The sequence below is a fragment of the Colletotrichum tamarilloi genome (genome assembly GCF_030869305.1).
Source record: "Colletotrichum tamarilloi strain Tom-12 chromosome Unknown Scaffold_60.1, whole genome shotgun sequence".
Lineage (NCBI taxonomy): Eukaryota > Fungi > Ascomycota > Sordariomycetes > Glomerellales > Glomerellaceae > Colletotrichum > Colletotrichum tamarilloi.
In genome coordinates this window covers 15,469-39,123 of record NW_026849442.1, presented here as the reverse complement: position 1 = coordinate 39,123, position 23,655 = coordinate 15,469, and the positions used below count along the sequence as shown (strand labels likewise).

General features: G+C 48.2%; 7 protein-coding genes across 7 annotated transcripts; 3 read left to right on the top strand and 4 right to left on the bottom strand.

Annotated features, from left to right (window-relative positions):
* Nucleotides 1-193: 193 nt before the first annotated feature.
* CTAM01_11291 (uncharacterized protein) lies at nt 194-3,423 on the bottom strand (the record flags this gene model as incomplete). Its single annotated transcript, XM_060527302.1, has 2 exons — nt 194-1,747; nt 2,569-3,423. The coding sequence occupies 2 exons, from the start codon at nt 3,421-3,423 to the stop codon at nt 194-196; spliced, it is 2,409 nt and encodes an 802-aa protein (XP_060378007.1).
* A 1,467-nt stretch (nt 3,424-4,890) lies between these two features.
* CTAM01_11290 (uncharacterized protein) lies at nt 4,891-5,730 on the top strand (the record flags this gene model as incomplete). Its single annotated transcript, XM_060527301.1, has 1 exon — nt 4,891-5,730. One exon carries the CDS (start codon nt 4,891-4,893, stop codon nt 5,728-5,730), a length of 840 nt encoding a protein of 279 aa, XP_060378006.1.
* A 1,214-nt stretch (nt 5,731-6,944) lies between these two features.
* On the bottom strand, nt 6,945-7,991 carry CTAM01_11289 (pectate lyase; the record flags this gene model as incomplete). Its single annotated transcript, XM_060527300.1, has 2 exons — nt 6,945-7,117; nt 7,184-7,991. The coding sequence occupies 2 exons, from the start codon at nt 7,989-7,991 to the stop codon at nt 6,945-6,947; spliced, it is 981 nt and encodes a 326-aa protein (XP_060378005.1).
* Nucleotides 7,992-8,157: 166 nt separating this feature from the next.
* CTAM01_11288 (uncharacterized protein) lies at nt 8,158-8,709 on the top strand (the record flags this gene model as incomplete). The annotated part of the gene is made up of 1 exon (XM_060527299.1): nt 8,158-8,709. The coding sequence occupies one exon, from the start codon at nt 8,158-8,160 to the stop codon at nt 8,707-8,709; it is 552 nt and encodes a 183-aa protein (XP_060378004.1).
* An 8,333-nt stretch (nt 8,710-17,042) lies between these two features.
* On the top strand, nt 17,043-18,172 carry CTAM01_11287 (uncharacterized protein; the record flags this gene model as incomplete). The annotated part of the gene is made up of 2 exons (XM_060527298.1): nt 17,043-17,715; nt 17,784-18,172. The coding sequence occupies 2 exons, from the start codon at nt 17,043-17,045 to the stop codon at nt 18,170-18,172; spliced, it is 1,062 nt and encodes a 353-aa protein (XP_060378003.1).
* A 266-nt stretch (nt 18,173-18,438) lies between these two features.
* On the bottom strand, nt 18,439-19,374 carry CTAM01_11286 (isoflavone reductase; the record flags this gene model as incomplete). Its single annotated transcript, XM_060527297.1, has 1 exon — nt 18,439-19,374. One exon carries the CDS (start codon nt 19,372-19,374, stop codon nt 18,439-18,441), a length of 936 nt encoding a protein of 311 aa, XP_060378002.1.
* Nucleotides 19,375-20,123: 749 nt separating this feature from the next.
* Nucleotides 20,124-22,151, bottom strand: CTAM01_11285 (uncharacterized protein; the record flags this gene model as incomplete). The annotated part of the gene is made up of 1 exon (XM_060527296.1): nt 20,124-22,151. The coding sequence occupies one exon, from the start codon at nt 22,149-22,151 to the stop codon at nt 20,124-20,126; it is 2,028 nt and encodes a 675-aa protein (XP_060378001.1).
* Nucleotides 22,152-23,655: the final 1,504 nt, after the last annotated feature.

Below are 23,655 nucleotides of genomic sequence, written 5' to 3'. Positions count from 1 at the left end.
TGGTATTGGAGCGCGTTAGAACATTAAGCTAGCTACTTTAGAGACCGTCTGAATGGATTTTATATTTGGCTTCACAGCAAATCCACCATCGCCTGACTATCCTGTGGCCGATCCATGGTTACTCCATCGCCGTACTCAGCACAGAACCTTATCCAGAACGCATCTAGAATATTCGAGTTCACCCAAGTCTAGCCTAACAACTACTATCACCTCCGTCTTTGAAAGCCACGATGCCTCCGGAAACGGACTGATAAAAGGTTCCACAGGGGCCCAAGGCGCCGCTGTTCCAATTGTCGTTGAAAGCGCCACCGCTGCCAGCGCGCACCTTGAACTTTTCTTCGCCCGTAACCCAGGAGCGGCCCATGAGATACCACACGTACTCGTCATCCGTCATAGCACGCTGGTCGTCCTGGACATAGTGGTAGACTAGCCCGTTGTTGGTGGAGAGCACAGACACGCCCTTGGACTTGGTATCTTTGGTCCAGCGCACCGAACAGTTGCCGTGCTCGTCGACATCGACGCGCGTAATTCCGCCGGCCATACCTCTCATGTTATTGAACTTGCCATTCACGTCCTGTCCGTCCTGGCCGGTGAAAAATGCTGGCCCGCCGTAGGAGTTGAGTATCATGATTCCGGACTGTTTTTGCTGGGTATCGTAATGAGCTAGCACGCTGTTCTGCACCGAGCCCTTGTTGTCCATAAACAACGGCACCTGACACAAGAGCTGAGCGCTACTTTCCGCCTGTGGCGCTTGATGGTACACATTGAGATGCAGGCGAGGAGTATCGTTGTCGGTGATGGCCACATACTTATCGGCAATCAACGCAGGCGTTGCACCGGAGCCGCGCGCCGAAATAGCCGTGTTGGGGTCAAGTTCAGTTCGTTCACCTGCGGAATAGGGAACTCGCCAACGTGTGCTAATCCCACCTTCAGAGCCGCTTTTAGTCGTCAGCGAATACATGTAGCCCGGCGCATTAGGTGTATTGAATTTGCCAGACGGGCTTGTGACCATGTAAACGTCGGTGCCTGCCACAGCTATTCCATTCTCGACCGTTTCGCCATCAAGCTGAGCCTTGTGTATTTTGTTGCTAGGCGTGATGTAGCCATATGTAGTTGAGTTGGCCAACGTACCGTTGGCGCTGGTGTCGAGCTGCACTGCACCAGTAGTGAACCAGATATTCTTCTCGATGTCAAACATGGCGTTGAGCAACTGATCACCTTCTTGCAGTTGAGGGCGCAGATCAACGGTACGCGTGGTTTTAAAGTAAGGGCGTCCCTGGCAAGTATCACGATGCACGACCCAGATCATGCCCTGGGCCGAACTGACTAGAACGTCGTTCGTTTTGACAATGTACTCCATGTATGGGATGTTCAGCGCTTGGTTGTCATCTTCTGGGTACCACGCCGCAAGTACGTCCATCGAATCCGGATCCAGTGCCACCAGTCCGTACTTCAAGGTGGTTGTATTGATGTAGCCCGACGTCAGTTGATTGTCTTGGCCCCAGAGGAAGACGAAGGCAGGCTGGGCTTTTGCGCTGGTGCGTGTCTTTACACCGCGCGGTCCGGGAAAGTCCTGACCGCCGGAATTGCCGCCATCGCTATGCAGCGATGACGCTTCCGGAAGCCAGATGAAAGGGGCCGATAATGGCTTGCATTCAGCTGCTTCGCCGGTGAATGGGACACTTGTAAGATTCTGGGAATCCTCAAGTACTGGAGCTTTCGGATACGAAATAGGGGTAGGAACGCCCTGAAAGAGGAAAACCGAAGGTCAGAATAAGTAACAGAGGCCTTACAATAAGAGAAAGTAATCATACTTGACATGAACCCGCAGGTTTTGCTACAATTCGGACGCTTCCCATTGCTAGCAGGGACGACCATAAGGGTACTCGGAAAAGGAGCATAATGGTGCAAGCTCTGTGCTAGACAATTAGCGAAGGGAAGATGAAACGGAGATTGATGAAAGTCAGAAGAGGGTGTGTTGTATAGTGCTATTTGGTGAACGAATGTTGATGCCGATGGGCAGTGGCATCGCACCGGCTTTAAATCAAAGATCCAGGCAGCCAAGAGCAAGTCGTCTAGCGAATCCGTTATCGAATAGGTAGATCAGGGATAGCTGCGGGCTGACAGGTTGCGAAGCTTCAAGATGACGTGGGAGAACCAAATAGCTCCGCAGTTCTCTCTTTCATAATAATATCCTGGCTACCGCAGTGCTAGATTGATACTAGAATGTGTAATTACAAGACTGACGGACACCTCGCGTTCGATCCGAGGCGCTAACTGATAGTAAGGCGGCTCTTCATACCATCGCATGTCAAAGCGATTGGGCAACTGGAGTGACACATTCAACGGCTCGGACTCCTCGGGATACCCGCAAACCACCAACAACGACCATTCTCACTCCAAACCCCGCTTCCCTGAAAGAATATCTTGTCTCTACGCCTTCTAGTTAGCTCTCACCAAATTTTTGACCAAATGCTCAGGTTCGAATAATGCAACACTTGCAGATCTTCATTTTCCTTCCAGTCCAGGGGAGACTAGGTCCGGATCTATACTAGGCCAATGTCCTACAATCTTATCAACCCATGCATTGGCATTGGCATTGCTTGAGCCAAGTAGATGCCTAACCGCATCCATCGCGTTCTTCGCCCACTTCTCTAAATACCACTGGTGCTCGATTGACTCACAAGTGGCAATGAACTGCGCAAGAACCACCAGAGCCGCAGTATTCCTTTCATGCAACAGGGCGACAAACTCCTGTGACACCATTGCTGTCCACTTCGTTAACCAAACAAAATCATACCGAAGCGATTTGTTGTCACGTCTAGATTGCCATAATCGTTCTTTTTTGGCCTCCAAGAGTCGAGCAGCGCCGTCATGAACCTCTTCCAAGCAGGTAATTGCAGCGGCACAGATATCAGCCTCAGATCTCTCGACTGTGCCGTCACCAACTAATTCTTCCAGACATTGTGTTCGGAGAGTTTTGTACCACTGCGAAATTGTCGGAGAAGTAGACCAGAGCGGAAATTGGTTTGCGACGGTGGAGGTGGTGATCAGATGACGATACGCTGTCGTTTGAAAGGCCCCCGTGTCGAGTCCAGCTCTGACTATGACACGCGTACCTCGAGTGGCCACAAATATCTCCATTAAGTGATCGAAGACCATTTCCAACCGGGAAGTCTCGCCCGATGCAGGCGATAAAGTTTGTGATAGGACGGTACTTTGCTCATGGTGTTCCCCATCCAGGTCGCGTTGGTTCCGGTTCAGTGAAGGAGAGTGGTCAGAGACGCCGGCGGCAGACGTGAAAGCTATCAGGACGGCCATGGAGTAAACCGGACCTGCCGGCCATGGTTGTTTGGTACGGACTGCGAATTCCTCGTTGCCGCTGAAGTCTAGAGCTTGCAGCTTGCGGCGGTATTCCGGCATGGCCTGGTCTTGATGATATCTGAAAGCACGCATATAGTCACGATGCGTGTAATTTTGATGATTGTGTTGACAGTCATCGTTGTTTGTAGATCCGTGCTTACTGGCAAGATGCAGGGCTGAGATAGCGAGCATGCCATGGAGGAGAAAGGGGCACGATGATGCGTCGCTAACGATGGTGGTCTGCCAGGCATCGATCACCGAAGGAAAGCTACTGAACGTATGTACAGTTGCCGTAGAGAAGTGACTCATCAGAAAAAGATCGAACGCCCATGATGTTGCTTCAGGGCGTTTAATGTCAGCGGTCGTGTTGTCGCACAACTGTGAGGCTGGCGGAGGAGGGTTTTGACTATCCAGCAGACTGCAGTGTTCCTTCCTTCTGATGCAATTTCCGCAAGGTGCCCTTTCATTGCACTATCAGCATGTCGGTAAGCATAGGTCTTTTGATGGGAGCTTCAATTGTGTCCGAACAAAATCTCATCAGTCATTGCGTCCGATGTGTAGGGTAGCAAATCACATACTTTAACCCGACGCTGCTTGCAGCGGTCGCACCCGTGTCGGGACTTAGTCGCACTGCGTCCAGAAGGCATGCTAGGCGCGTGACTGGTGAGCTCAAGAAAGGCCAAATGAGCTCGTAGGCTTGGAATCGCGAAGCGGAAATCTCGGAAAGATTGCATGTGCTTTATGACGTGGATTGCCGGAGACTATGGTGCTCTGATGGGTTAGAAGATGATTGGAGTCTGCTGTTCACCCGTGGTTGAGATTGCGAGAAACCCGAAGTCACCACGAGCCCAGGTCTTGAGACTAACGAGATATGGACAATAGACAGGGTTAATCATCCTTCGCACTGCACCTAAACCTCGCGTACTACCCGAGGTCAGCGCAACCAGCAGATTGCGCTGCCCCCATTTCGGCGCTAAATTTCCAACGCATGGCTTGGATGCTCGTGTGTAAGCGCCGCCCCGGTAAGTGCCGCCTCGGGTTTCGGATTCAGCGCACACTGGTTGCTCGCGCTTGAATTGACGTTGTGGCTCTTGCTTTCTCACGTACGGTAGATGACGAGTATCATAATGCCTCTGGAGCAATACATCAGCCAGCCTGGTTTTCCACTGTCCCGCCCCATCGTAGTCCGAAGCCCTAAATGTCATCGTCGCCGTAAATAATGAACAAGGCTGCGCCTTGGCATTGGCGTTTTTAGGCAGTGACTTACTCCATCGATCATTGCCAACTTCGTCAAATGCTGGGTGCTATGGGCTCGCACTCACCTCGCGTGGTCCCGACGGCTCCTAGTATGACGAGGTAATTGAGTCCATCTGATGTGAGGTAGAAACATATAAGGTAGATATGCTCTCCAAGAAATCTCAGTCTCTACACCATCGACGTTTTCACTACGAACTGTTATTCAAGCAAAGATTCTTGCATTCATTCAGGACTGGCTGCTCGTTACACAACCTCAAAACTTTTCCCAATATGCTCCTAACTCTCGCTTTGGCTTGCCTCGCCCCGGCAGCCTTAGTTTCGGCCTTCACTTCCGGAAGCTCTTGTCCACCATCAGAGCTTTTGGTGCGCCTTCCCCCATTTCTCGATCCAGCGGTCAACAGCACTGGAAACGCTACCTCTGGATGCCGCGCGCCGGGCTCTGGCTTTGTGGCCCCTCCTGCTGGCTTCTTCGCTGGCACCTGGTCCATTCGAAATACTTCCGGGACGTCCTACCTCACGTATGGCAACTTGCAGTGGGACCTCAGTCCTGCCATCGCCACCTGTGAGAAGAACAACACAGCAGACTGCAGTCCAGGAACTCTGGCGGGAGAGCTCAATGAAATCACCACCTGGACCCCAGCCGACAATAAAACCGCCCGCAATGGCGCTATCGGCGGCGGTGGTCGTGAAGTGGCCTCCGTCCGAGCCTACAACACCCCTCGTCGATTAAACTTTCTCACTTTGAACTCCGACTGGGACGCTGTTTTTGATAACACAATCTTGGACGGTCCTGGAAAGGGCTTTATGCAGTCTTGGTCCGTGATCTACTGGGGAATGGACGCGAAGGACCTGCCTTTCATGGTTGTCCATGAGACCCCGCCAATGTTTCCCAACGGCAACATTGGCACTACTGCCGTTCATGCAATTAGCATCAACAGAGATGGGCCGGATCATGAATCCTTGTCAGCCGTGCTGGAGGCCTTGATGGATCTAGGCAATGCTGAGTTGACTCAGGACATCAAGAAGCTGGGTATGACTAAGTGGGATGATGCTTTGAAAGGTGGCCCTGCTATCTGCGGTTCCAAGTGTATGAAGAACGAGGCGAAGTAGGATAATATCTCAAGGACTAACACCGTTTGGTTTATGGAGTTGCTGCGAGTCATTCACTCTGCTTCCTAAGCTCAACGAAATCACACTACTGCGTTATCTAAGGTAGAAGAATCTGATATAAGTGGTATACTAGTTCTTCAAGCTACATTTTTACTTCTGCGCTATGCTGGGGAGGATATCATAGGCCGAATAGACTTCATCATATATCCGGCAAAACATACGTGCTACGGTGACCTTGGAATGTAATCGAAGCTGCAACTAGTAAAGAACCTTTCAAAGAGAAAAGATAGCTGAGAGGAGATGGCTAGTGTAGCAGGCGACCGAGACAGACTCGCTGCTGAAATTGCCGATCCAAGTGACCAGTTAAGAAATATTCAGAGGGGGTCGTCCATAGCGACTTGTCCAAAGCGCGTATCACCACGGTATAGAAATTGTCCACGCAGGACCTGCCCCTGATCAAAAGTTGACTGAGTGCTTGAATATGACATCTGTTATTCTTCAGAGAGGTCCTCAAGATAACGATATACCCGAACTCACCTACAAAACCACCTCCCGGATAGCAAAACTCATGTTCTTACACCTGCTCCTCTCAATGCATCGTAAACACTAACGCAAACCCGGGACAGCTGACTTAGTGAGATGCCTTCTCTTTCCTCCCTCATAGCTTGCGTCAGATTCGTAGCCCAATGAAAAAAGTCATGTCACATGAATGTCCCAGCCTCACCGTCTCATCTGCATGTGGCGGCGAATCAATAAGGAGTGCCCTTGCCCCTGAGCAGTGCTCGACACGCACTCTCAAGCCTCTGAATAAGCCTCAAGTTTGGAACTTGGATCGACAGCAATTGAAACGGATATATAATCGATAGGTGTCTACCAAAGGCTTCGAACATGATGCTCTGGACAGACTTATCTCTTCACTACACGATGTGTCGAGACGCTCCTGTGATGCCGGACGTGCAGAACTTACCTCATGGAATCACAGCCATTTTCAGCATTCACGGCAATTATTAATTAGACATAGAATGATGGTAATTGCCCACTGGGCTTTGAATTCTAGATACACACGCTTTTTGGAATGTACGAGAATGAAGAATATCTACAAGTGAACAAGCCTAGGTTTAGAATGCCCTCTTCACTGAATTTAGGGCACGTATGATCTCTCGACTCGGGACAAAAGGTGCCCGGTCAGATCTCGCGATGATCTTCGTTGGCGCTTAAGAGCTCTGGATGTCAGAGGTGGCGTACTTGCAGGCAGTAGAGGGACCGCTGGAGATCTCCGTGGGCTCGTTGCCGGGGGTGGTACCCTTGAACTCAGTGCAGACCTCCGTGACGCTCTTGGCGACAATGTTGGTGAAGGTAGCAGTGTCACCAAAGTTGGAGTTGATGCCTGCGAGCGAAACAAGTTAGCATAATTATAAACAAGGAAACATATTTGTGTGTGGGAGGAGCTTACCAGCAAGGAGCTTTCCAGAAGAGGCGTTGATGTTGTCGAGAATGACGTGGCGCTCGTACGAGGACTTGCAGTTGCCGCAGCTGCGGTACAGCTTGCCAAAGGTCTCGACGGTGAATCCGCTGACGGAGAGGGTACCGGCGCCGTTGTGCTGAAGAACCTTGTCCTCAGCCCCGAAGGCTCCGCCGGAGGTGATGGTAGTGGTTTCGCCGGCATCCTGTTTCTTGATGGTGAAGGCATCCTCGCAGACGGCGGCCCACCAGACATTGTCGAGAGTGCAGCCACCATTGCAGTGGACGCCCTCGATCTGGTTGGGTCCGATGATGACGTTGGAGAGCTTGGCGCCCTTCTCGAGGATGAAGACAGCGTCAGAGTCGTCGCCTTCGGCCTGGCCAGTGCAGGAGACACCACGGTCGAAAGCCTTCATGCCACCATCGAAGGAGGCGCCAGCGGCGACGGTCTGGGCGGCCTTGAGGACTGAGGTGCCGGAGGAGGCGGGGAGACCGGCGGCGGCGGTGCCGTTGCTGGCGCGGATCTCGAACTGGCTGTTGGTGCCGTTGCCGGGGGCGCCGGGGGCGGAGGTGATGATGGAGCCGGGGTGGCGGGTCTTGGTGGAGTGCTTGGTCTTCTTAGCCGCCTTGGAGGACTTGGTCTTGGTGGGCTTCTCGGCGCGGGCGGCGTGGTGGAGGAAGTCGAAGTAGCCGCGCTCAGCGTGGGCGATGGCGTTGCCCTGAGCGGCACCGTTGGCAGCGGGGGCGGCGGTGATGCCGAGCACGAGGGTGCTGAGGGCGATGGCGAAAGAGTACTTCATTGTGAATGTGGTTGTGTGGGTTGTTGATGGGGTTGATGTATAAGAGGCAAGGTTGAAGATAGAGAGAATAAAGGCTTGTCTACTTGAGAGAATGAAGAAATAGTTCAAGCCTGCTTGAAAGAGTGTGATGAACAAAGAAGTTGAAAAGGTTAATGAGGTGGAGGTAATGAGAACAGAACCAGCTCTTGGCCGGACATCTCGAGGTTACTTATATCGAGTGAGATGTCTGGGGTGGAACGAATTGTGTCTGCCCAGGTCCATATCTGAGTCGACATTGGAGTTACACTACTACCGAACACCCTCGTGGGCCCAGAGGCTCGTCCAGACTACTTCGGTAGTGTATTCGACGAGGCCCAATCCTGCTTCAACGCGTGCCAAGACCAGGTGCTCCATCTCCTCCGCAGTGAATACAGCATCAATCAACAGGCGACGCGGAGGAAATGAAAGCGTCGATGCAGGCAGTGAAGATCGCACTAGAGTCACAGAATCCACCAGGTATCGTAAAGTGGGCTCACGTAGAGCTGAATCCTATGCTGCCAACGGCGCCAACGTCGCCCAGGTGGTCTGCGTGTGGCATTCCATGTTCATGGGGTTACCATCAGGAGCCCGTCTCCATTGTAGGAACGGAGCCAACGCCCGAGTTGGGACATGGACTCATCCCAACTTGATTGTCCGCGCGCAGGTCGTTGCCCAAAGAGGGCAGCAGAACCTCGAGTGACAGTCTCTTGTGGCATCGGACGGCTCGACTGGGGACCCCGGGTACCTGACTAGTCAGGCCTGCCCTTTAATTCGATCTTTCTTGGCCCGGAAGCTTGAACACAGACGAATTCCAGGTCTGGAATAAAGTGATCGTCCAGATGGGTGGGCTCGAAGAGCCCCTGGCAGCAGCAGCTAAGCCACGCGCCCACACCAACATGAGAGGCTCCTCGCATTCTTTCTCAGGTTCTCACCCAAAGTCACCACTCAGCTTCACACATGCACGCACCATCACGCCTCTCAAGCACCAACACACATATCCACACTCGGGATTTCTTGCTGCCCACTCCCCCTGTCAGACATCTGGGGGGGCCCAACTCCAACTTCTCAATGTCGAACTTGCCCCTTGCAGGACGTTTCGAAACAGTCGTGCCCAGCGCCAACTTCTCCAAGGGGGTCACAAGTTAGCCAAGCCAACCACCGCGAAGGCGTCTATCTTGACAACTCCACCATCTCCAGTTTTCCAAAGCAGTGCCAAGACTTTCTCAGACGAAAAAACTTCATGATGCCCATATTCCCATAGGGCGATGATATCCTGCCACCAGCTGCCGCTATTCTGCCACTAAGTGTAGCTATGACCGCCACACGACCGCCGGTCTCGGGTATATATATAAGCTAGGCTCTGCGTAATTAGTATTTAAACAAATTAAGCTAATTAGAGGCCGTTAATTAACTTATAGTTAATTAAATTATTTTAGTAAAAAGTATGGTAATTAACGAATTAGCCTAATTAACTACTTAATTAACTATTTAATTAATTATTAATTACTTTATATAGCCCATAGCCTATAATTCGGTAACTTCTTTTACTTTAGCCTCGTACTCTACTTTAGCCTCGTACTTATTAATAAGTCTATTTATTTTACTTTTTATTATAAGATTAATATCGTAGGAATAATCCTTATTAGCTAGATCTTATAGTATGTTTAACTACGTAAGATTACTAATTAATTAGAATTATAATTTTATAAGTATTAGTAACTAAGGAGCCTTTATAAAATTAATTATATTACCGTTAATTATATTAATTATTTTATTAATAGTAGCTCGTTAATACCCCTATTATATTTTTATACTAGGCTCGTATATATTAAAATTATATATAATCTCGAGGCTTTATTAAGTAGAAGTAACCTTACTTAGCGCTAGAAGTATTATTAATAGTAATAATATTAATATAAGTACTATTTTTACGCGTTTAATAGCTTTTTTATACTTAAATATAAAGGGCTCTTATTTAAAAAAAGTACTTAGATTAACCGCTAGCTTTTTTGATTTAAGTATTATAATACCCGCTATAATTATTATAATACTCGCTATAGAACTTTATAAATAACCCTTACCTCGGATTTATAGGGGATTAAATAGGGGGGTAGAAGGATTATTATTAATAATAAGCTCTAAACGTTATTAAAATTAATAAAAATAAATCTTTTTTAGTAATATCAAAGTACTATTTTTAATATATTACTAAAGGACGTAGTAATAAAGTAGCCTATAAGTAGTTTAAATTAAGTAAAGTACGTACTCTCTTAACGGCTTTTTATATAAACCTAAATTTAGTTATTTATTTAATATACGGAGTTCTTATAAGAAGTATTTAAGAATATTATAATATATATATATACGTACTTTTTTTTAAAATAATTTTATAATAATACTTAATACTTTAACTTAGTAATAGGTTTAATAAGTACTAATTATAACTACTTAACCTACTTAAAAAATAATTAATTTATTAAATACGGCTTTAAAGTTATTTATATAGTAATAAATTTATATTTTAATATTTATATATAAGGATTTAATAATTAATATAGTTAGGTAACCGAAGTATTTAATTTAGTTAACCTAAATAAGTACGATTTTTTTATATTACGGCTTAAACTAAGTATTAATAGTATAATTAATTATTACTATAGGGTACTTAGTAATTTTAAATTTAAATAATTAGTTATAATATATAGTTATTAATTTATTATAGAGGAGATTATTTTAATTCGTAAAAAATTACTAAAAGCGAGGGTTATATATAATTATGCTAGTTTTATTCTTTATAACTAAGCTAAAGTAGTACTAGGTCTTAGTTAATATATTAAAATTAACGTATTAATAATAGAGTACGTATAGTACTATTTTAAATTAAGTATTATTATTAAGAGCGTTAAGTAAAGTAATTTTATAATCCGTATACGTAACTTATAAAAAGGGAATATTATAGGCCCGGAGTAATATTAATAACTAGTTAATAGCCTAATAATAATTAGCTTCTTTTTTACTAAATAAAAAATAACTTATAACTTAAAAAGCATAATTATTATTTATAGCTCTATAAATATTAAATAGTAATATATTAAATTAATTAGTTTTATATATAAAATTTATTAATAGAATATTTAAATATTATTAAAATAAGAAAATTATAGTAATAAGTACGATAAATAAGCTCGTAATATAGCCCGCGTTATTACGTTAAAAATAGTATTAATATTTCGTAAAATTACGTAATTAGTTAAATAACTACTTAATAAGGAATCTACTACTTAATTCGTTATAGTAGTAAGTAACTAGTATATTAAATATATTATAAGTAACGATACTATTATAATTATTACTTTCTAACTAGAGGCTCGAAAGGATTTAAATAGGTTGAATATTTTTATTTTATTAATTAATAATTTAGCCCTTTTTATTATATAATAGCGCGCGGCGGTAATATATAAAAGTATTAATATAGCTAAATAAGTAGTTATAATAATTAGAAAAGTTATTAATAATAAGATAGAAGAGCTAGTTATTATTTAAAAAGCTAGTAATAATTTACTAGTAGTAGTTTATAAATAAAGTCAAAGATTTATAACGTTTATTTAAATAAGTTAACTTTACGAAGCGTTATTATTTTTAATTATAATATAAGCTATAAATATAATAATAAATAATAATAATTAGTACCCTAGCGGAGGGTTTATATTAAACGATTTAGATTATAAAGCTAGCCTCGTAAGTAGCCTCGTTAAGTATTACTCTAGCCTTAAGTAAGCTAAAGAAGCGCTAGTTATAAAATAAGTAGTTATACTCTACGTAACCGTATTTATTATAATTAATAGTATATTAATAAACGAAGGGATCGTTAACTTTATAATTATTTTCTTTTTATAGTATATTAACGTTAGGAATAGTTTTAATTAGTAGTAGCAGTAGCGGTAGTGACGGCAAGGTTAATAAAGTAGTGGTAAGTAAGTAGGTAAGTAGGTAGGTAGGTAAGTGGGTAAGTAAGTGGGTAGGTAAGTAGGTAGGTAAGTGGGTAGGTATAGGTAGCTAGGCTCCGTGGTCGGAAGTAGGGGCGGTCGTAGCCATAATTGGGGGCAGGATATCGGCAGGTGCTGGCAGGATATCATTGCCCTTCCTATATTGCTCTTCCCGTGTCAGGACGTAGAGCTGGCGCGGCCGCGAGGGCGAAGAAGGAGATGGGCAAGGGCCTTGGCGGGACAGAATGGTCGGTCAATCTACGGAATATTGATGGTGATGACGGTATCCGTACGGATAGAGCAACATGGAGGCTTCCCCTGCTTTTCCATCGCCCGCTGATGTCTGAGCATGCTATCACCTCGCAGGTCGGTCGCCAATTGTTCCTTTTCGGCGCTGTCGGCGCCTTGCTCGTTCACGTGGCATCAAGCTGGCGCGACGCCGGCCTCTTCGGATCAGACGATATAGAGACTGAATTATTGAAGATCCCATCCGATATCTGTCTCTGATCGGCGGTCGAGCTGGAGATGCATAATAACTTTGTCCTCAGGCTGGCTCCGTATTGAACCGCGGCACTGGTAGATCGTATCAAGAAAACTCGAGAATCAGTGCGGGAGGGAACTATATGTCATCGGATATATGACAAGGGTGGCCTTGCAAGGACACGCTGCAGGTCAATACCGGTGATGCAGCCGCACATATTGGCCCCTATTATGGGGGATACGTGATGTGATGGTGAGGCCACACATCGGCCATCGGGGGGACGGCCCTAGCACCGTGCAGTCTGCAAAGAAGAAAAGAATCCCATTCAAACAGAAAAGTCTGATACAGCCGTCTCTCACATTTTGGCTGCCCCAGCTGTTGGTACTGATTTAGCCATGAAGTTTTTGCCTGCCGGTGGGCGATCGGAGTATCTCACCCACCCTTCCGGAGTCCGGGCCTTTTGATGAGCAGAGGGTCATTTACAAGAGACCGGACGTGTCCCGGCCGCCTTGAGCCAGGTGGGGGCCGAGCCAACCTAGTCAGCAAGTGCTCACAGTTTGCCTCCCGCGTCTACTGCCCAAAGCCATAATTTTCTGCCGTATTTTCTGTTGAGCAGATTCAGCAAAAGCTGTGGCTTCCCGCTTGTCGAGGATAAAGATTTTGGGTCGAGGTGGTTGCCTCCGCACTGCAACGTCAGCCCCCATATCGTATTCGGTTGTCCAGCAGAATCGAATTCATCTGATTAGGTGATTCGTGGAACGTCGAATCATCCAAGAGAGCGCTGATCGCGGGGTGGTCTGGCCTTCGTTAAAGATGTCTTGAACAAAGAGCTTTCAATGCCGTCTTGGGATCACCACATTGCCGCAGCCCATGATTGCAGCCCTCGTGCTTGTTAATACTGACTAAGAGAGGCGGGATGAGGTGCGACATCAGTCCTGTGCATCAGACTTCATGCGATGATTGGTCTTACGGAGTATCGGAGGACCTCCGAGAATGCCAAAAGGCTGAACGATTCAGATCTTGAAAGCCATCATTGTATCTTGACTGTTGTGGGCGATTTGTTTGCATCAAGAAGATTACTATCCCCCTGCAGCTCACGCGCCCCTGGTGCCCCATAGGTCATGTCGCACTACCCGCCCGAATGTCGCGCGACGAACAAGAATAGAAGCGGTATGAGAAACTCGGTATCGATCTAATAGTTAGATGCTTGGCAGTCTTTTAGCGGATCGTCGGATGTTGTAGCTCGCCGATTGTAATGGCGTCACCCGCTGCAAGGTGCGAGTTCTCTGCTATCTGCTCATTGTAGATGCATCCCTAGTTCGTTTTCCAGAACATCTCGAATAATTTTATCCTTTCGCAGACACCAGGTTTAGCAGGCCGCGCTAGAAGAACACATCTGCTATCATGACGTACCTTGGCGCCGAGGCTCGCCAGTTGGAACGAAACATCATAAGGAAATAGGGGCAGAAAATCCTGGGCTGTGCCTGTGCTACGGTGCTGGCGACTGGGTAACTAGGTTTGCCCTGAGTGCCACTTGCCAAATCTCTGTGAGGGCGATTGACTCAAGCTCATTCTTCCCGAAACTCTGTCACTTAACAAGCCAGGAGAGCCATTAAGAGCTGGTCCTCGGGGCCAAGACTGGTTTGTGCGTGTTGCCGTCTCTGAAAACAAGAGAAAACTCAATTCGAGTCTTTCAAAGTGTTGAACATGTGGCTAGCTTTCAAAGCTGGGCGAAACTCAATAGCAGAGTCAATGCTGCGCGGACAGCCTGTGCTGCATGGCCGCTTGTAGATCGATCAACTTTCGCGACCTACTGCTGAGAGGGGCCAATTGGAGATATTCCCGATCACCGCAGCTAGTTTTCAGTTGAGCGATGATCTTTGGAAAACAGATCTTCCGGCATTAAGGACTTGTTTTAACCTTACAGAAAATTGGAGATTGAACACCGGCAACATGCACCAGCTCTCAAGTCGCTGCCCAAGTGATGTGGGAGGCTGCATCATCCAAACGAGAACGAGATACTCTATAGCCTCGCATTCGCCCCGACAGCACTTTCAGTTCTTGGCAGGGGAATGGCGTCGTACATCTCCAATTTTTTGACGGGATGAACAGTCCAGATTCTCTAGACATCTTTCGCTTGCGTTACTGATAAGCCATCCGGCGACCGCCGGAAATGAAAAGGAGTGAACCGAGTCAATTGCGAGTTTGCGACTTACGCATCCCCCAATATGTATCCACGTCATCGCCCGACCCCGTCTCGGTCTGACTTGGTTATTACCGCGAACCTTCCTCCGGGCTGCCCGGCGTGCTCCGCCGCCGCTCCGTATTAACCCCTTGAATCGTTTTCTCTGCCTGCCATGCCACTGCTGGTGTCCGCGCCTCTATTCCGGGTCAATTCTGCTCTTCTCCGCGTAGGTTTCGGAAGTTGTTTATTTCTGTTGTTAAAAGTCGCACCTCTAATTGCGGGCAGCAATTAACACCATTTACCAGCTGTTGGTCTTTTAGAAACCCTGCGAGGGCGTGGCTCTGGTACAATGATCGCTGTAAGCAACCGGATGACTGCTTCAGTGTAGGGTCCTAGAAAATGGTAATTTTGCAATTCTCGGGCTTCGAGTGCATTGAAGACGCTAAAATCGAAGAGTTGCCAGCCACTATTTAACTCTATCGTTTTGCATTACTAGAGGATTGCCGCAGTATATATAGACGCTACCCTACCCTCGAATTCCGTACTATTTAACCTTAACCTTTTTTATAAATTACCTATCCTTTCCTCTATTCTATCCTCTCCTTTATTAAAGGATTACTAAAATTATAATTTTAATAACTTATTAATAAGTTAATATTATTATTTAAAAATAAATAACTTATATTTATATATAAGTACTAAGAGTCTTATTATTATAAAAATAGTAATAAATATACTAAAATATTTAAAAGAGCTTTTTAATAAATTTTTAATACTATTTAAAGTTATAATCTTCGAGCTATAAAAAAAAATTAAAGTATTATATTAATATAACCCTATTTATTTTATTAATATTAATAATAATTTTCTTAATATAAAATATATTAATAATATTCTATAATTATATTATTATATTTTATAAATCATACTTAATATTAATAAAAATTTTAATATTATTTTTTAGTTTATTTCTTAGTTTTTTTATTAAAGCCGTTATTATAAAATTAGTTTAGTTATTAATATTTTAATAAGTATTTTAACTTAACTTAAAAACTTTTATAACTTTTAAAAAGAGGCTTTTAAAAAATTTATAATTAAACTTTTTACTTATTATAAGTAAAGTTATTATAATTAAAATTATAATATTACGAACTTCGATAATAAGTAGTTAGTAATATAGTTTTTTTTTATAATAAGTTTAAAAAAGTATCTTAATTTAAGTACTAAGTAAGTACTATACTATTTTATTAAAACTATATTCTTATACTTATAATTTAGAAAGAATTAACTTTTTTTAATAATAAGGTACTTAGAAGAGTTGCTAGCGCTTAAACTCGCTATATGCTATTCTATCGTGATAAGATGAGACGGCTGTTTCTATATCACCCTCGAAGCGCAGCTGTAATGCGTTCCGCAAAGTACGTTATAAAAGACTAGACGTCGTTATTTAAGTGTTCTCATATGTATTTGACTTTTTGCCCTACACCACTTGATAAAGAACGACCTATGTGTAACAAATGAATAATATTACCGTTATTCGCGGCTTTACCTTGTAAATTCATTGAAGCAAAGGGGATACGGAGCAGTTGAGTTGAGGCTTACATGCATTTACTACACGTGTCGAGATAATGAGCATTGCATTTGTGCCATTCGAGGCTATGCAGCTCGGCTACAGGAGTTCTTCCGCAGGCAGATCACAGAACCATTTCTTTGTCTTGATCTACTACATCAACATGCGTTTCTAGCTGAATTCTCCTGTTTTTAGTATTTTCTTCGGCTGATTAGGCTTCTCTGTTGCGATGAGATGTAGTCAAACGAAGCCAAGGTCCTCAACACCAAGCCGGCTAAAACGGCCGGTTAGGTCGGCAAACCCGCCATCATGATGGATCACCAGAACCACCAATGTGGGAACGATCCCAGCCTAAGCTTAATCAAAAGTTTATCCCCTCTGTCGTCAATCTTATTTGGACTTGATCATTGCTCACCTGCGTCTTGGCATACATCGTCGCCCGTCGCCGCGTCTTCGGGAGTGATCTCCGCCCGCTCTCGGAGGATTGAGAAGGGCCACAATATCAGGATCGCTCTCGCATGCTTGTACCTCGTCAACGAGTACAGAATATGTCGGGAGTCCGCCGATTGGCTATAAGACAGTTCTGAGGTGTGACGTGCGCTTTTAGCTTGGGCATCTGTCCCCGACGACATGTAAAGTCTTGGCAAAGTCACCGGAGGAAAGCAAGATGTCTTCGGATGCAGAGAAAAGTAGAATACTCGAGACGATATAAACCACGGGATGCTTCTCTCTTCTTGGTTTCGAAAATTATTCACTACTACCTCCCACCGCAATCAACTGAAGTCATCAAGACCCGTCTTCATCATACAACATGCACTACCTCCAAACAGCACTCGCCATCATGGCAGCGGCGGGCCCGTCTCTTGCAGATCGAGACTTCTCCGTCGTCCGGGGTACAGGCGCACCTCACGGCATCAGCACAGCAGACTGGGACTCGGCAATGAACCATCCCAACCTGACGACGTCCTACCGCTTCAACGGCCCAGACGTATCTGCTGCCTTTCCGCCAGCCAACGATTCCACCTGGACGGGGATCCCCTTTGACCTCAGCGTCAACGTCGCTGCGCGTGTTCATACCACTCGCAACGATAAGCGACAGTTGCAGCAGTTGTCATATCGGCTCAGAAGTAGAGATGACGATGACGACGATGATGACGATAACGACAACAATAGGAACAGGAACAGGAGCGGAAATAGGAATTACTTCACCGGTTCCTCCATCAACCTCAAACAAGTCGGTGGACAACAAAAAGTCGACGCAGGCTGGAAGCTATGCGTCAACATCTTCATACCAAGGCTGGATCGGGTGGCTAGAAGCGGGTCTCAAGATGACAGCGGCGACTGCGGTGCCTTTCTCTCCGCCGAGTGCCGCCAGAAGCTTTTGGACACATCCTCTGGTCAGTTTGGGTCTTGCGGGGTCGCCGACCTGCCCAGCGAATGCAAAGACTTCCTCGAGGATGCCAACGATGAGCGCTTTGGTTACTGTAAGTTCTCATTATACCAGAATATTCTTGCAGTCAAAGGATAGCAGCTTACACACTTGCTTGTACAGCTCCCAACATCGCCTCTGGATCTCAAATCTTCGCCTACGGATCCCAAGCCTATAACTGGGGCAACAACGACAACAACAACAACGACCGTCGCCGAGGTGGCGAGTATGCTATCGCGAGCCGGATGATTTGGCCCGTAATGCTGACCTGGGGTGGCTCTGGCGATGCTGCGGAGAGTCGGGCTACTCTGCACTGCGTCCGTGCGAAGGATGTCGTCGCGGGGAGCGATGTGCCTCAGACTTTGAACGAAGATGACGATAATGACAATGACGACGACGATGATGATGACAATGACCGCAACCGTAATGCGGCTGGCATCAAGGGGCCCTTTGCTGGGTGGTCATTCATCTTGGCTGTGCATGTTGCCCTTGCGATGATATTTTACTGCTAGAGCATGAGTTTATTACAAAGGGCTGAATGAATTGCGAATTCTTCTCGCAAAGTTGGATAGACGATGGATGACTTTGGATTTGGTAAGATCATTTTTGTCATTCTCAAGTAGGGGATATCGAACCGACATAGATCATGTTCCGGAGCAAAGGATGTAAACTATTTTGGTTCTGTTATTGGTTTAGATTGACTACGTTATATTGTGAAAAGTTCAATTGACCTTTGAGAGAACAACTTCTATCTATTCGGCTTGTATGCCTACGTCACCTACTTGAGTGAGGCTGGCGTCTCCATCCTTCCAAGAAAAGTTTGTAAATCCTCCAGTTTGATACCTCGCTCATGATTCAACGTCTTCTCCAACGGCCAAGAGATCCCCTTGCCCGCACCAAAGATTCCGCGGTACTTATTCCAGTTGTTCCCTGGATCTTGCACAAGACTATCCCTGATCGCCTCCATATTCCACACTTCCCTGCCGAACTCAACCCCCGGGAACCGTTCCTCAACCAAGCCCGCCACAGTCCCGTATGAGACAGTGTCCCCAGCAACATACACAACATTTCGGCCATTGCGAGGAACCCCACGGGGCTCAAACACCAACTCAGCCGTCATTCTCGCGATATCATCCGGCTGTGTGAGCGTAATCTCAACATCCCAGCCACCAAGAGCCCTCAACTTCTTTTCCTCGAAATCGACAACGCCAAAGTCCTTTACAAATAGGAAGCTCATGAAGAGACCAGTACTAACGATGATCCACTCAGTGCTGCACCGAGTCCGCAGCATGTTTCTCACCTCAAGCTGCTCGTCAAACAACGACTGCGTGCTGCCTCGTCCAATGATGTCATAATCGACGCCAAATTGCCATGGAATGTACCGCGGAACCTTGGCCAGAAGAGCCGCCTCGCAGATGCGTAGCTGTGTTCCGGCCGGGCCGACGAAGCCTGTGCAGCTTATGACGGTGTCATATTTCGCAAAGATGGAGGCCAGGGATGTGAGTGAGTCGTATACGACGTCGCCGGGCTCGAGGAAGATGCCGAGGGATTTGATGTGTGCGATTGATTTGGCTTTGGACGGGCCAGTTGATGATATTGTGGAAGGGCGGAGCAGGACGGAGATTTTGGAGGTGGGTGGACGGGAGGGATGGGATGTGAGGGCGTTGAGGATGGCTGTGCCGAGTTCGCCTGCTCCGAGGACGAGGATTGACATGTTGGTGAGGAGTATTATATGCGGTTTAGAAAAGGCGGCTGCAATCCAAGCGAGATACGGACTTCGGTACGAAATGGTATGTTGATAGAATGATCGTAAGCTCCGCTTGGAAACTTCTACGCGCTTCAATACGGATCGAACCTGGGACTTTGGCTAGGTTCTTCAGGCTGTTTGTCGTATTAATACCACAAACTATCGGAAGAAAGTCCCCAAGGAGCAGCACCAGCCCGATCAGGTATCGTATATACCAATCTCTATATTCACGTGAATCAAACACTAGCTATTTGTACATGAACTGATGTAATCCTGCGCTGATCCGGAGCAGTGCGGGGTCTTCCACGGAGGCTGCCGCGGAGTCCTCCTCCGTCTGAGTAAGCACCGGGGTTACGGTGGCTAAAACCGGTGGCGGATCTCCGCGGCCGGCTTCAGGCCCGGACGGTATGAGGCAATCAACGTGGACAACTAGTTTTATCTGAGATCTATACCAAATTAACAGTATACTGTGTTATTTACGAAGAGTAATATGCAATGTCATTATTTTATAGTCAAGGGGGCGTGAAAGTCATTATATCCAGTCCTGTCCAACCTATATGTACGATCTCCAGGGATCCAACCAACATGAAGTGCCAGCAAAGACACTCTTCCAAACCGTCTGATGCAAAGCATCATGCCCGACTCCGGATATCATCAAACAAAGCTTTATGCAACAGACGCCTCGAGGCCCTTCTCATCATCGTCCCTGAATGCCCTCACGGAGCCCAAGGTCTACTCTCCTCAACAACACTTCGCTGCTGAATCACCAACTCCTCATACGTATCCGGGAGCCGTGGCCACTGTGGCTGCGACCACTCGTCGCCCGCAGGCACGGCCGGATACCCGCTCTTCAGTGTGAGCACGGCATCCACCGTCTCCTCGACCTCATCGTCGTCCACCTCCGAGTCAGCCTCATCGAGCGGCGTACACGCCTGGAAGGGCTCCTCGCGCCGTACCGCGTCCACGGCGTCTTTGATGACCTCCTCCCACCAGTCGACCTCATCCCACGACTGCTGCTCTGCTTCATCGTCAGAAGTATCCTCCGAACCATCCAGTTCCTGAACCTGGACCTGGCCTCGAGTGTCCACCTTTTCCAAACCCTTGAGATCTTGTTCCTCCTCGTCGGTCTCGTCGTCGACTTCTAATATGTCCTGTTGCGTCGGCTCGGGCACCCTCCTCCCGGGTTGCATAGCATGCACCGCTTCGATCGGCAACCCCGTGATGATGGATACAGCCGTCTCGATCCCCCTCTTGACAGCAAGCGCGCCAAGCAGCAGCTTCAAGGCGTGCTCCCACCGACCCTGCAGCATAAACATCTTGCCCCGGCACCACTCGTATTTGATAAAATTCCTATGATGGCTCGGCCGGCCCCAGTACTCCCTCTGCAGCTGCGAATACGCAATCAGCGCGTTCGCCTTGTCGCCCGCCAGCTCGTACAAGTACGCGAGGTACTTTAGTATATTCCGAATCTGCGCCTCGTCCTGGAAGTCGTTGGACGCCGCCCGCTCGATCTCGAGACACTTGCGGTACTCGTACGCCGCCTCCTCGTGGAGCCCCGCGCACCGCAGCGTGTGCGCGAGGTTCAGCCGCGTCTCCAGCGTCTGCTCGACCACGCGCGCGACGTCGCTCGCCTCGCGCCGGCACATGTCGCGCAGGATGACAATCGCCTCGTCCCACCTCCGCAGGGCCTTGAGCGCCGTGACGTGGTCCTCCATGTTGCGCAGCGTCACCGTGCTGCAGACCCCGAACCGAGCCCTGTGCTCGTCCAGCACGCGCTGGAAGCGCCGGCAGAGCCCAATGACCTCGTCATATTTTTTCAGCCGCAGGCTCGTGAGCCGCGCCAGCTTCAGCGTCCACTCGCCGTTGGCGTAGTGCAGCAGGTCGGCGGCCAGGTCCATGTTGCCAATCTCCACGCGGGCCTCCTCGTCCCGCCCGCGCTCCGAGAGGCACATTGCGATGTTGTAGTCGATGGCTGCCTTCTCTTCATGCCCGAAGACGGGTACCTCCTCGTTCCAGTCCCGCGCGATGCGGTAGGCGATCTCGGCCTCTTCGTATTTGTCCTGGTTGACGAGCATGCTCGCCAGGTCGCGCTGCGCTTCGATCGTCGTGACGTGGCGTTTACCCCTCCGCCGCACCAGCGTGGGCACCAGCTCGCGCAGCAGCTTCTCCCCTTCGGCCCAGCGACTTGTGTAATAGTATATCTCGCCCAACTCGACCATAGAGTGTAGACAAAAGTCGCGCCATGAACCTGTAAAAAGCGTCCAGCGGAACGATCTACCCCTGCTGCTACTGCCCGAATCCGATGATCGCCCTTCGCGGCTCTGGCGCAGCAGGCGCTCGGCGAGATGAGCCAGCTCTTCGGCCTCAGCGATGTCGCCCAGATCCTCGCGGCGCACGAGGGTGTCGCCGAGGAGCAGGACGGCGCGCATTAGGTAGAAAGTCTGGTCCTCGCTCGTTGGGAGACCCTCGAGGAGTAGTTTCGCCATGCGGAGGTGGTGCTGAGCCGAGATCCAGTCTTCGGGGGTTTGGTTGCGGTAGGCGTGGCCGACGCTCAGCAGGGCGAGCCCCTCGGTCAGCGTCCCCAGGCCTTGAGACTGGCGGAGGGCGAAGGTGCCAAGGCGTAGGGCCATGCTCCATTTCCCGCGCAGCTTGAGGAGTTCTGAGATGCCGAGGAGGGTGAGGATGGAGGCTTTGTCGGAGGTGCGGCTCACCGCCCCCCATCGCGGGGCCTTGTTCGGGCGCATGGCGGATGGTTTTCTTGGGGGTTTCGGGCTGGCTCACCGCGTCGGGGTATTTCGCTATTGGGGGGATGTCGCCCCCTCGAAAGGACCTGCTCGTGTATTGCTCTCGGTTGTCGTTGTCGGAGGCGTCGTGGATGTCGTCGGGACACTGAGTCTATGGGCTTGAAGTTGAGTAGGTGTCGCAAAGGTGAAGCAGACCAGTAGGAGAAGTGAGGAATGCGGCCGTTGCGCGCGGAATGAGATGAGAGTGAGTCAAATTTTGATGAGCGCCGTGAACGTGTGCAGTGAGCTGCGCTGAGCGAGCCAGACCAGTGGCTGTCCCCCCTCCTAAGAAGCCAAGTCTGGGCAATTCCCGAGCCCCGTCGCGTTGGAGAAAGATTAAAGTGAGAGAAAAGAGTTGAGATGAGTGAGAAAGTGAGAATGAGTGTGGTTCGGAGTAAGCCACGCAAAAGACCCCTCCCTCCTTGTGGCCACCGCACCTGAGCTACCTTGGGAACGGGTTACCGACTGAGCTTGTGCTGGTTCCTGATTCTGGATGAGAGGGTTGCAAGATCGAAACGAGGCGAAAAGAAATGTGTGGTGAGAAAGAAACGGCGAGGCGGCGGCAGCTTGAGCATGGAGTAAAGCCACGCTTACTCGCTGCAGCCCGGAACCCAAACAAGTTGAGGTAAGGTGATCGATCTCCCTTTGGGTTCCTTTTCGCCCTCGTCTACATGCACACTACCTTAGGTGCCACGGTGCTTAGGCTTCGGAGGTTGCCAGTGGTCGCGAACCATGGGACACAAGTCATAGATCAAGTTGGAGGAACCTAACTTGATGAAGGGGAGGGGGGCTGGACCGCGTGCGTGTGGCCATGCGACCATTCAGGGCGAGGCACTTGTCCTGCAGATCCAGGACGTGCCAGTGTGCGTGCTTCAGGACGAAGCCATCTGACGCCCAATCACCAACAGGACCCGGCGGTAAGACCGGCAGTCAGAATTTCAGAAAAAGGGTCCGAAAGGGATGCTGAAGTGTGGAGAGGTCCTGACATACAGGCCGGTGTCGCATCCGATCGTCGAGCAAAGGGCGGGATGAAGCAAGGTCACCACTTTACCAAGCAATAGCCGAGTCCCGACAAGGAAGAGAGCTTGACAAAAGTATCAATAAGACGGTGTTATGGCACCGATCAGAGCCTGGATTGGGCGAGACATGGTAGTTGGCATGGGACAAAGTTGGGACCAAAGATACCCGGGTGGCAGGGGGAAGAGTCGGGAACATAGCTGCGGGGCGACAAACACAGCATAAACAAAAGCATGGATCTATGGGAGCCGTCAGGCATCCCGCGCCGGACGAGCTCTGTGTTATTCCTATGTACCCCAAAGCATTTGCGCTGCACCCTTTGGCCTCCAGGTACAATGTAAGGGGAACATAACTTGTTGACCATGTTATCTAAGCAGACACAGGCATCCAGGGACATGACAAACGGCGCTATTAGAACCCAGGGCGCCCCGAGCCATGCCCCAACGAG